This window comes from Enhydra lutris, unplaced genomic scaffold (genome assembly GCF_002288905.1).
Source record: "Enhydra lutris kenyoni isolate GAN:26980312 unplaced genomic scaffold, ASM228890v2 scaffoldscaffold66, whole genome shotgun sequence".
Lineage (NCBI taxonomy): Eukaryota > Metazoa > Chordata > Mammalia > Carnivora > Mustelidae > Enhydra > Enhydra lutris.
Genome location: NW_019154150.1, coordinates 1,350,055 through 1,362,343, shown reverse-complemented (window position 1 = coordinate 1,362,343; position 12,289 = coordinate 1,350,055). Strand labels below are relative to the sequence as shown.

General features: G+C 59.1%; 1 protein-coding gene and 1 long non-coding RNA gene across 3 annotated transcripts; one reads left to right on the top strand and one right to left on the bottom strand.

Moving 5' to 3' along the window:
- Positions 1-1,690: 1,690 nt before the first annotated feature.
- Positions 1,691-7,438, bottom strand: LOC111159130. 2 transcript variants are annotated; one of them, XR_002641400.1, is made up of 4 exons: positions 6,112-7,438; positions 5,381-5,823; positions 3,026-3,131; positions 1,691-2,227 (listed from the first exon to the last, which is right to left on the bottom strand). It is a non-coding gene; the product is annotated as an uncharacterized LOC111159130 (long non-coding RNA). The 2 variants fall into 2 exon arrangements; XR_002641399.1 differs by having other exon boundaries at positions 5,381-7,438.
- A 13-nt stretch (positions 7,439-7,451) lies between these two features.
- LOC111159129 (histone H1x) lies at positions 7,452-8,707 on the top strand. The gene has a single exon (XM_022521549.1). The coding sequence runs from the start codon at positions 7,568-7,570 to the stop codon at positions 8,207-8,209; it is 642 nt and encodes a 213-aa protein (XP_022377257.1). The 5' UTR covers positions 7,452-7,567; the 3' UTR covers positions 8,210-8,707.
- Positions 8,708-12,289: the final 3,582 nt, after the last annotated feature.

The window sequence follows — 12,289 nt, the reverse complement described above, 5'->3', positions numbered from 1 at the left end:
GGAGAGCCTGGGTGGCGACAACTCTGCAGGGGCGGGGCCTGGAGAAGACTTTTCCCAGCTTTTCCAGGGCTCCTTCCCTCCTTCGAACCCACAAACCCTCATCCAAGTTCTGAGCGCCTCTGCCAGGCCCTGTCTGTGCCGCACATGGGCTGGAGGGCTAGCCAGAGACCCCACTTCTAAGCCCCAAGGGCCCCAAGACGCAGAGCCCGGGGCAGCCAGGCAGACAGGCAGGCAGCTGAGGCCTCTGACAGGGATGAAGAATGGGATAGGAAGGTAGAAAAGCTGGCAGAAGGCAGACCGCTGGACCACAGCCCACTGGAGGGGACAGGGGTTTGGCAGGGTGTTGAGGCGGGAGGCCCCGAGGAGTCCTGGCAGCCCCTGAGATGGGGGGGCCCCGGGGAGAGCACACACACACAAGCTGGGGGTTACAGAACATGAAAAGGAAGAAAAACGAACCCTCCGAGTGCTCCCCCTCGGTGGCACTGGCTCGCAGCAACAGGTCCCAGGTGGGGGCACGGGGCAGGGGTGGAGGAAATGGGGGGCGCAGGGGCAGGTTCTGAGGACACCTGGCCACAGGTCACCAAAAATGAACAATCCTCTGACAGAGAAACCCCAGTTACGGGATGAATGCTGTAGGCATTTCCGGGCTAGTGAAGAAAGTCCTGGAAGCACTTGGGGGCCACTTGAATAAAGCTGGGCCCAGCTGGGGGCTGTGGGGAGCGGGGCTCCCTTTGGGCCGCGGGGCCGGGTTCGCACTTCCCATCGTTGGATTTTAGAACATGAATAACTAATGGGCTTTTAAATGGCGGAAAAGAAGGCCTGGGAAAGGCGGTGTGACTTACAGCAGGGTCTGCCCGGGCCCCCAGCTCCCTTTACCCCGGTTCCCACTCCCTCCCTGCTCGGTCCAGCAGCCTTCACGGCTCTTGGAGAATGGGATCTTGGAGAACGGACAGGGAGAGCTGCCTCAATTCTGGAGACAGGTTCAAACCTCTGATCACCCTCAGCAATGTCACCTCGGTGGGCCTTGTCTCTAGGTGTGTGCACGTGGGCCAGCCGTCCCTTCTCCCTTAATGCAATTGAGAATGAAAACAGCACTTGAAGTGGCGTGAGGTCCCACAAGTTCTGGCTTCTTCCCTGATGAGCACTACTTGCTCCATTCTCATACAATGCGTATCCTATCAGAACCCTTTGTGGGGCTCCTGCTTTGCTGGTGCCCTAAGCATAGGCCGTCTGCGCTTAGGAACCAGCCCCGTGGCCTTGTCCCATTCTCCCTGTAGAGCTGGAGCCCAGCTCCTCCTTCGGGACGCTCCCGGGCCGGAGGGGCCAGCAGGTTCCCTCCAAGCGAGGCCACTCTGTCCCCACGTTTCGCACCCTTTCAGCCTCAGCACCGACTTGTCCGCTCCTTTGATCCCTGGCCACTTCTCTGGGGTTCCTCAGACCCACCAGCCCTTCAGAGCCCACTGCCCAGCCACAGGGGGCGAGGGGCGAGGGGCCAGGGCCCCTAACAATGTCCCCATTCAGGACTTCACAATACACCTTTGCATCTTGAAGGCAACCCTTCCCACAGTCCTCTGGGTGAATTTCCCTTTGTCTCCCTTAGCACTGGGTGTGGTGCAAAAACAATGAATACTGTTATGCTGAAAAGAAATTTAAAAAAATAATTTGCATATTAAAAAAAAATGCTGAAAAGTACTTAGTGACTCTCTATATTTTAAATCCCAAACTGTGCCCTGCCACCCTCCCTCCCAGTCCAGGCCTAGGATGGAGCCAACCTCTCGGTTTAAAACATGTTTTGGGGAGACAGACTCTTTGGCCTTCAACAGGTTAACAGCCAACGGGGCCTTCCCTGGGGAGGGGCCCTCAGGCGGCAGGGCCTCAGAATCCTGTCCCTGAGGCTGGTAACTCCCACCCAGGCCTTCTGGAAACTCTCCCGCGCAGAGGTGCCTCTGCTGGAGCTCTAGGGTAGACACCCCTTTTACAGATGATAACACTGAGGCTGACGGAAGCACAGAAGCCCACCTAGAGCCCCAGGGTTCTGCATCCTAGACCCAGACTCCACACTCTGCTCGACACCGGGGTCTTTTGTTTCGTGTTTCATTCTCCAGGAAGGCTGTATTCTTGCGGGTCCTCCCTTCTCTTGAGGACATCTCTGTTCAGAAGTCCGGACTTGGGCTGCCAAAGCTGGAGAGCGCTGCACACATCCAACATCTTTTCACAAACTGGGGAACTGAGGGCAGAGTCATTGCGGGGGGAGCGGTGGGTCACACGTGAAGTTTGTGGGAGTGCCGGGGTCCAAGCCCCGCCAGGAACTCCTGCCTCCCAGCTCCCTTTCCTGGAGCGGCAGCTGTGGGCAAACCTGCACTGTCTCCAGGTGGCAGAGGGCAGTGAGCAGGGCGCCAACCAGGTGGGGGTGGGGGGTGTGCCCAGGGCTGGGGTGCAGTGGAGCAAGGCAGACCCAACTCTGTTCTTACAGAGTGCCTGGTATACACATAAACAGACCGGGTGCCTGGGTGGCTAAGTGGGTTAAGCCTCTGCCTTTGGCTCAGATCGTGATCTCAGGGTCCTGGAATGGAGTCCCGAATTGGGCTCTCTGCTCAGCAGGGAGCCTGCTTCCTCCTCTCTCTCTCTCTGCCTGCCTCTCTGCTTACTTGTGATCTCTCTCTGCCAAATAAATAAAAATCTAAAAAAAAAAATATTTTAAACAGACCAAATGGGGTCCGGTGATGATAAGTGCTATGAAGAAAATCAAGCAGGGTGATGTGATACAGGAATTCTCCAGAGGTATTCATTCAGCCAGGCTGGCTAGGTGGTGGCTACCCTGAAGAGGCTCTCAAGGACTGAGATGGGAATAACTGCTGTCAGCCACATAGCAAGTGCAAAGGCCCTGTGGTGGAACAAGCCCCCCCTACCCCTGCGGTCTGTGTGAGGAACAAAAAGGCCAATGTGGCTGAGTGTAGACGCATCCTAGTGTGATAAGAAGCTGCCTGAGGCCCTTGGGCAGAGGGGGGGATGCAGGAAGTCATACTTCTGTGTTAGCGGCTCCATCTGCTGCTGCTGCTGCTGCTGTTGTGTGGAGAGGCCTGGAGAGCCCAAAGTGGAAGGGTGGAGAACTCCAGGGCTTGGGGAGGAACCTGTTTGGGAATAGAGGAGACAGGAATCTATAGGTTGAATGAGAGGGTAGAGGGAAAAAGAAATCGAGGCCAAGCCTATGCTTTGGGGCTAGAATTGTCTGTGAAACCTCGGGGAGGAGCAGGTTTGCAAGAGAAAACAGAGGCCTGTTTTGGCCTCCTCCTGGAGAGAGCTATGCTTGGACATCCCAGTAGAGTTGGCGGCTGGCGGGCGGTCTGTTGGGTCAGGAGAGAGACAGGAATGAGGGCTGACAAATGGGGTGTCATCGGTGTCTAGATGGTGTCTGGAGCCACAGGACTAAAGGAGGAGGAGCTCACTAAGGAGGAAGGACCCACCTACCCACCCTGATTCTGTACTGCCCCTCTCCCACTTAACTCCCAAGACTGGCCCAGCCGGAGGGCTGATGTGGGAGGGGCTCGTCTCTGCTAAGCTCTGGCCACTTCTGATGTTTCTTTGTCCATCATTTTTCCTTAGTTACTTGAGGCCTTCCCCGTCTACATTTCCTTAGAGGGGTCACAACAGGGCTACCTGGGAGTGTGGGCTCTGAGAAGCATCCCTGAAGGCTGGCAGGACCCCAGGCCTAGAATCCTGGCTAATTGGATGAAACCACTATCCTCCATCCCCCAAGCCTGTGGCCTCCTCTGTATCACCAGGCGAGTGGGATGAAACCATTTGGTCTCTGCCAATTTCCAAGGCCCTAAAATTAGTCTCCCGGAGCCCTGCTTCACAGGTGCACAGGCAGCAACTCCCTCCCCACCAGCAAAAGCACCTGCTCCACCAGCATGCCAGAGAGCCCACCAGGGGTGGTGTGGACTCCGAGCCAGGTCCTCTGCATCCTCCCCATGGCCTGGGTCACACCGCCCTGCCTACACATGTCCACCCCCTCCTCTGATTCCTTCTCCTCTCTGATCACAGCTAGGCGTCCCCGCTCTGCCACCAGGGGCTAGAGAAATTTCTGTCTGCCCCACACTGGCCACACTCCCCATACTGACCAGGTGCTGGGAGTCTGGCCCAGCTAGAGGGCTAATGGTTACTCAGGCCCCGTTCCTTCTGGCCCCACCTAGGGTGAATCTTCAGTTTTTTTGTTTTTAAAGGAAAGCTGAGATCTGGACATATTTTTATCTGAAATCGGCTGATTTTTCAATCCTGGACCTAATTTAGTTGTTTTTGTTTTTGAAACACTGGGCAAGTGGGGCCTGGGTGGCTCAGTGGGTTAAAGCCTCTGCTTTCGGCTCGGGTCATGATCCCAGGGTCCTGGGATCGAGCCCCACGTCGGGCTCTCTGCTCGGCGGGGAGCCTGCTTCCCACACTCTCTGTCTCTGCCTGCCTCTCTGCCTACTTGTGATCTCTGTCAAATAAAAAAATAATAATAATAAATAAAATAAAATAAAATAAAATAAAAATAAAACACTGGGCAAGGGGCATCTGGGTGGCTCAGTTGGTTAAGCGACTGCCTTCCACTCCAGTCATGATCCCGGGGTTCTGGGATCGAGCCCCGCATGGGCTCCCTGCTGAGTGGAAAGCCTTCTTCTCCATTTCCCTCTGCCTGCTTCTCTGCCTACTTGTGCTCTCTATCTCTCTGCCAATAAATATATATAAAAATCTTTAAACACACACACACACACACCCCAAAACACTGGGCAAAACAGGCAGATTCTAGCCAGAGGGGCTTAGAGGATGGAGACTTGCCAGTCTCTCCAGCTCTGCTGAACCTGTCCATTCTGCTGATCGATAAGATTGATCCACTTTCTGAATGGGCTGCACTGTGACAGGCCAGCCCTTCTTTCTTGAAACTCTCTCCTCCTTAGCTTCCATGACACCAGCCACCACTGGTTCCCTCCTTCCTCTCTGACCATTCTTCCCCTGTCTCCCATGGAGCACCCCTCCCTTTCCTACCACTTCCACATCCTCCTCTTCCCTGCACAAGGACCCCGGGGAAGACATCCCTGACCCAGGCTGCTGCCGCCACCAACTCTCCAGATTCACATTTCCAGCGACCTTCTCTCCTGGATGGTTGGACAAACAGCAGTCTGGGGGTGCCCCTGCTGGCCAGGCTGGGGTACCAGCAAGGGCATCACCCTCTACTCTTTCTCTGATCCTTCAGAGACCAAGCTGGAGCCCCTCCAGGCCAGTCACTGGGCTGCCTCCCCCTGCAGCTGGTCCCCTGGGGCCAGCTCTCTTCCTGGTGTCCCTGTTCCAGCCCCAGCTCTGAGCACCCTGGTCCACCATGCTAGGGAGTCGCCATACCCACCTCCGTGCCCTCTGCTCCGTCTTGGGTGGCTTCAGCTCCTGGATGGACACTCCTCCATCTCTCTCTCTCACTGCATTATGCCTCTGCATTTCCGGAACCTGTGATTTTTCGCTCAGGCCATGCCCTCTCTGCAAGACCTTTTTGTTCCCCAGGCGCCCCCCGGGGCTCAGCCAGCACTGCTTTCAGAAACCCACCTGTCTCTGCTAGGAGACTCCTAATGGTCTTTTCTCACCTTGGCTGAGGTCTTAGGCTGGCCAAGTTTCCCCAGCTTGACAGACAGTTCACTTGGGTATGTGTGTTTGTTGGGGGGGTGTCCTCCTTCCTGGGAGAGGGACTTGGCCTTCTTTGCAGGGACCTGGGCTTATCTTCCTCCTCCTATGGGCTGTATTCACTGCCCTGGGAGACGAGCCCTCCTCTGGGTCAATGCCACTGATCACCCCCTACTGCAAAGAAACCCCATTCCGTCTCACCTTTCCCAGCCTCAATTTCCTCCTCTCCGGGGCCTTATTCACTAATTTGTCTGAGGGGCCAATGGGGTCTGTGCCTGCTCTGGGAAAAGGGTGCGTGTGGACAGGGGCCTCTTGGGAGAGAAGGCCTGGATCCCCCACCCCCACGCCCAGCTTCCCCCTTCCTGGACTTCACGGCTTCCAGCTCTCTCTCCCCAGGAACCCCAATTTTCTACCGTCCCTGTCCCATCCATCCCTCCATGCTCGGGCCTAAAAACCACTTACTCCCAAGGGATCCGCTCTCCTCCCGGGGTGTCTCCCCATGGTCTCAGCTTCCCCAGGTAGAGGCTTCTTCGGCTTCGAGAAAGGCTGTTCGGCGCCGCCTCGGCAGTAGTTACGCTGCACCCCGACCGGCTCAGGGCCGCAGACTTGCACAAGCCCCTGCGGAGGACTTCGCCGGGCGCCGAGAGGGAGGGGGGCTAGAAGAGGAGTCTCCAGGACCCGCTCTCCATCGCCCTTCCCCCACGACAGGGGGAGGGGTGTGGCCGCAGCACCTCCCCTCCCCCATCCTGTCCGAGGACCCCTTCGGGGGTCGCAGCCTGTCACTCGCTCCACTAGTTCCACCGTGGAACCGCCATTTGGCTCTGGGGCGAACGGTGGCGGCTACTTGCGCACCACAAAATGGGGCACTTGGAGCATCAGCGCCAGTTTGGCGGGGACGGAGGGCGGGGGGTGGGAGGTTTGGAAATGTCCGTAGAGAGACACCTGCGGTCGTCCCCCACTTCCTCCCGGGCGGGGCTCAGACCCCCGAGGCATAACAAGACCCCGGGCGCGCAGCCGGAGGGCGCCCCCAGCCGCCATCCCCTCGGACTCGGGTGGAGACCCCCCTCGAAGATGTCCTAGCACATTTCACATTGCCCCAGCCGACCACGTGAGGGCGTGCCCTGTGTTAGTTCGGACAAATTAAACCTCGTCCTGCGGGCAGGCCGGGGGCCCCCGGACCGCGCTCAGGGCTTGGGTGTCTGTGGCGCACTCTTGGCTGCCGGCCGCAAAGCTCCGGGCCGCGTGGCCTCCCCCGTGGCCCTCGCTATTTGCCCCCAAACCGGGTGCCCCCCTCCTCTCGCGCTCCCGCAGCATAGGGTGCACCCCTCCGTTCCCCTCTGCTGAGCCCTTCCCGGGCGCAGGCCATCTCTCCGTTGCGCCGCAGGCTCGGGCCCTGTCCGGGGCGCTCGGCCGAGGGTTTGGTGGTGCCCGGGGGGCGCGATGCGGGAAGCTAGCGGCCGAGGAAGGGGCTCCAAGAAGCACAAGTTGGCGCTGGCTCCAGACCAGGCTGTTGTTGTTCTCAACGTGGTCCGCCATCGAGCTATAAAAGGGGAGCGGAGCTCCCTCCTCACCAGAGCGCAGCGCGCACGCCCAGCGAGCTCCGGCGACGGCAGCGGTAGCGGCAGCCGCGGCACTCCCTTGGCGGATCTCTCCGCTCCGGCCGGGTCCCGGCTCCGGCCCTCTCCGCCCCGACACCCCCCTCCGCTCCGGCCCCGGCTCCAGCCCGGGACCTCCTGCTCCGGCCGGCCCGGCCCCCGCCCCAGCCCTGCCGCCCGGCCCCAGGCCCGGCCGCGGCCGCTCCCGCCTGGAGCCGCCGCGCGCCCCCAGTCCCCCGGCGCCCCCTCGGCCCCTCGCCTTCCTCTTCCCGGCGCGGCCCCCGGGCTTTCGCGCCCCGCCCGCCACCAACCCGCTCGCCACCATGTCTGTGGAGCTGGAGGAGGCCCTGCCGCTGACGACCGCCGAGGGGGCGGCCAAGAAGGCGGCCAAGGCTGGCGGCTCCGCGGCGCTGTCCCCGTCGAAGAAGAAAAAGAACAACAAGAAGAAGAACCAGCCGGGCAAGTACAGCCAGCTGGTGGTGGAGACTATCCGCAGGCTGGGCGAGCGCAACGGCTCGTCGCTGGCCAAGATCTACGCGGAGGCCAAGAAGGTGGCGTGGTTCGACCAGCAGAACGGGCGCACCTACCTCAAGTACTCCATCAAGGCGTTGGTGCAGAACGACACGCTCCTGCAGGTGAAGGGCACCGGCGCCAACGGCTCGTTCAAGCTCAACCGTAAGAAGCTGGAGGGCGGCGGCGAGCGGCGCGGAGCCACGGCGGCCGCCACCGCCCCAGCGCCCGCCGCGCACAAGGCCAAGAAGGCGGCCCCGGGCGCGGCAGGCCCCCGGCGCGCGGACAAGAAACCGACCAAGGGCCAGAAGCCCGAGAAGCGCTCGCACAAGAAGGGCGCCGCCTCCAAGAAGGACAAAGGCAGCAAGGCTAAGAAGGCGGCGGCCGCCGGGGGCAAGAAGGTGAAGAAGGCGGCCAAGCCCAGCGTCCCCAAGGTGCCCAAGGGCCGCAAGTGAGCGCGCCGGCCTGCCGGGTCTTCCCGGCGTTCGGTTTTTCTACCCCGAGTGTATGTAGGTTTTGTACGGTTGTCCGGCCCGGCCGCCGCCGCCCCTGCTCTGAGCCGCACGGAGGGCCCCGGACCCGCTCCATCCCTTACTAGGCCCTCCCTCCCCCGCCGCCGTAGCGTGTATTTTTTTTTTGTTGTTGTTGCTTTTGCTTTAGATTTTTGAAACGGCCTGGCGACGCCCCTATTGGCTCTCGCCCTTGGCAACGGCCGTCGCCATGGCTACCGGCCCCTAGGCGCCAATGGCCGCGGCCGCGCCTGCCTGCCTGGGCGGGGGCCGCGGGGTGGCCAGGCCCTAGTGAGCAGAGACCCGGCCGCCGCGCCGCCCTTCCCCATTCCCCACCCTCCGCCTTTGGGTGCGCGACAAACAATCGCTCGGGGCGCGGGCCGCGCGGCCTTCCTTCATCCCGCCGGCCTTTTTGGGGCACAATAAATTGTTTAAACCTTTGAACCGCTCTCGTTTTCTTCCGAGTGGAGTAGGGCTGGGCGCGGTCGGCGCGCGGCTTGGGTTGGATGGGGTCCCAAGGGTCCAGGGGACCCCGGATGTTAGCGAGGTAGGCCTGGAGCTTGGAGTTCCCCGCGCGGGAGTGGTAACTGCGGGGGAGGGGGCGGTTGGCTGATCCCGGAGGAACCCTCGAGGGACCAACCGATCTCTCCCTCTGTGAGCAGAGGTGGAAAGATGTTGGAGATCGCTGGTGGGGGTGGCGGTGGGGTGGGGGCGCAGCCCTGGCTTTTTTCGGAGTTTGTTGAGCAGGGCCCCTCAGCACGTACAAGGTCACACCAGGCTGGGCCTTTGCAGAGGTTAGTTATTCGGGATTCACTGAGACTTTGTGTTGATGCGACAACGATATTGGAAATGTAGAGGCCTTGGGCTTTGGCTCACTGAGCACAGCCCGAGGTGTGGCCTGAGCAAGGCATTGATCCTCTGCTTGTTGGCTGATCTGAAGTGCACACGGGACCAGAGGGTTATTGGACAAGTTGGGAAGAATGATCCTCTGCCCTGAGACACCCTGGCGTCCAGTATATGTGACAGTTGTACTTAAGAGCAAGTGAGCCTTTGATGGATCTTCCTATGAAGACAGCCCTATAAAAGGAAGGCTCTGGGGCAGTGGGAAGCTAGGGAATGTTCTAGAACAGTGGGTATGTACATGTACCAAGCTAGGTAAGCCTGGGCTAGGGGTCAGTGACAGATGGGAGATGATCTCTCTTAGAGACTACAGGTGGTGGGGGAAGGGCACTAGGGGAGGGGAGGGAGCATCACTGGAGAAGCCCCTCTGGCCTGCCCGTATCCCTGACCCAGGCCCGGCAGTCACTATCCTGCCCCAGCGTGAGGTCACAGGGCAAACCCTTCAGCCACCTACCACCCTGCAGACCCTTGGGGCAAGTGGTCACTCCACATGCTCTTTTAGTTTTTTGAAGTCTTGGCTGGGTCTCCCTGCTGCCCATTGCCTCCTGCCTCTGGGAACTGCAGGGCCCAGTGCCAGCATGAGTCTCCCCTGCCTTGTCCTGGCCTGGGCTGTGAGGGAGGACACGATGGTGGGCACAACCAGCAGAGGTGCCTGCCCCGCCCAAGCTTCCCTGCCAGTGGAGAAGAAGGAAGCCAAGTTCCTCTGCCCATCATTGTTGTCTAGGCAGAAGGTTTGAGAACAAGAAGAACCACCTCCCCACCTCCCAAGTATGGAGACCTGTGACTGATGGCAGTTAGGGGGCCCTGTCATTAGGGCCAAGGAAGAAATGGGATGCTAGCCTTGGCTTCGACTATTCTGGTTCTGGGCAACTGTGGGCATCCAGGGGGCAGGCAGGAGATCTAGGTTGTAGACAGCAGGACCATGGTGGGTCAGGCCTGACCGCTGCACCCACCCTGCCAGTCCAGGGATCAGTACCAGTTTCAGCTACTGGCAGTGTGCGGGGTTGGGGGGATGCCCAGTGCCATGCTGCAGGGCCATTGTGCCAGCCCAGCTCCTGTATGCAGGGCCAGCTAATAGGACATCAGCAGCTAGAAGTCAGGAGAGGCCGAGGCCTACCCAGGATTAGAGGGGATGGTGCTCCTGACCAGCTGAACGTGATCCCTCAGATTCCACCCCCTTTCCCTAAATTGGAAACCCAAGCCCAGATGCCACGTAGGCTCACCCCAATGGTCTAAGTCAGAGTGCTGAGGCCCGGACCCAGACCTTGGCTTTTTGCTCAGCTCCCTGGTGACTCAGGTTCCAACAGGGTTCAGAAGGGCTGCTACGGGGACCCCAGGCACATGGACCCTGCACTTTCTGTGCAATGATCACACTGGGCACCCCCCCTTCCTCTGAGCCCTCCTAACCAGAGGCCCCCACTGCCGACCATCCGTCCTTTGCGGACATCTCATGAGCTCCACGACCCCAAAGTGTCCTTCAGGGCCTTCGTATTCCACACTGCCTTTCCCTATTTCCCACCCAAATCCACCCTTTGTTGCTCGTATCATCTGGTTCTCCCAGTGGCCTCCCACTTTGATGCTGCTGCCCCCACCACTCTCCTGTCTTCTGTCTCCATCCCGTGCACACTTGGGCCCCTGGCTTGCTGTCTTCTCTATCCTGAGACCTGCCTTTTCCAGGAGCATGGGAGCACCTGTGGACCAGCTCCCCGTGGGGCAGGTCTCTCTCTTCTGTTAATGAAGAACACTGTCATATTTTTCTGGGGACCCGAGCCACCCTACTCTCAGGCCACCTGGCTCTGGGGATTTGACTGTCTAGTCCCAGGGAGGTTTATGTGACTGAAGACCCGGCCACTGAGTGTTCAGTTGTTCACTGTGCCACAACCTCTGGGTCAGAAATGGTTCTTGACCCCAGTGAGTTCAATCATAGTCAATCCTGGGACTCTTCCTGGAGCTTCTAGGAAAGAGGTGCTCTTTCCCCCAGGTAGGGACAGGGGTCCAGAGTTGCCAGTAGCCATCTTTGTCAATACACAGGGAAAGCCCACCTGAAAAAGGAGCCAGGACAGAAAGCTGGACCCACGAAATGGACAGACAGACACCTGAGAACATGAACAGAGCCTCTGGATCTAGCTATGCCTGAAAATAGTTTCAACTTGATTGCCACGTGAGCTGATACATTGCTTTTTACGTTGGCTCACGTGAATTGGTTGTCACTTGCAGTCTAGTCTCTCACTCCTTTGACTCACTTTACCCTCCTGTGCTCACATCCTGGACCCTGTCATTCCTTTAAATTGTTCTTCTTCTGAAAGGACTTTCCCAGTGTCCCACTGTTTACCCACCCACCCCTCCCCTCCTCTCTTCTCAGGGTGCTCACTAGACCCTTCGGTAGAGCTGCACCTCTGCATGGGGCTCACGTCACTGACCTGCACCCCAAGTTGAAGAAAGGATGGCCATGTCCTGCCCCACGTAAACCCTCGGCGTGTGCCAGGCACTCTGAGGAAGGCTGCGTGGGCCACATCTCAGCCTTGTGACAGCCCCAGTGAGGAGGGGTTTCAAAAGCTGGTCTTAAAGGTTTGGTGCTGAGACTGGGAAGGCTGTTATTTTCTGCCTTGACCCCACACTCAGCTCTGGCACAGGGCCGGGGAGCCCAGGACCTGCTGTTGACCTCTTATGTCTCAGACCTCACTGAGGAGCTTCAATTCCAGGTGAATGCTGGGGGCACAGGACACCGCGAGGCTCTGGAGGAGTGCTTCCTGGGGCAGCAGACTCTGGTGCCGGGAGGAAGCAAAGAAACACGTGTATTTGCTTCTCTGTACAATAGGGGCCCAGCAGTGGCCTCAGCCTAGGCTCCTCTCTGCACCCCTTGATCAGGAGAGGAGGGGCGTTGGATGGGACCTGGTCTCTGGAGGCTGCAAGTCAGCAATCCAGGGGTCTGGTCCACCATGTCTTTTGGTTTGGGCAAGATTATTGTCCCCATTCCTCCACTTCCTTATCTATAAATCGAGCCAAGAAAGATTTCTTTTACTCATCCATCAGCTAACCAAGAGGGTAGGAACACACTGCCTCCAGTCAGGGTCTCTAGGTACCCCTCACCCCAGCCCCAGTGTAGCACACTCTCCTCCTGTGCCC

Excerpts from the sequence above, each read along its gene's own strand:
- LOC111159129 (XM_022521549.1), top strand. The coding sequence starts at position 7,568 with ATGTCTGTGGAGCTGGAGGAGGCCCTGCCGCTGACGACCGCCGAGGGG.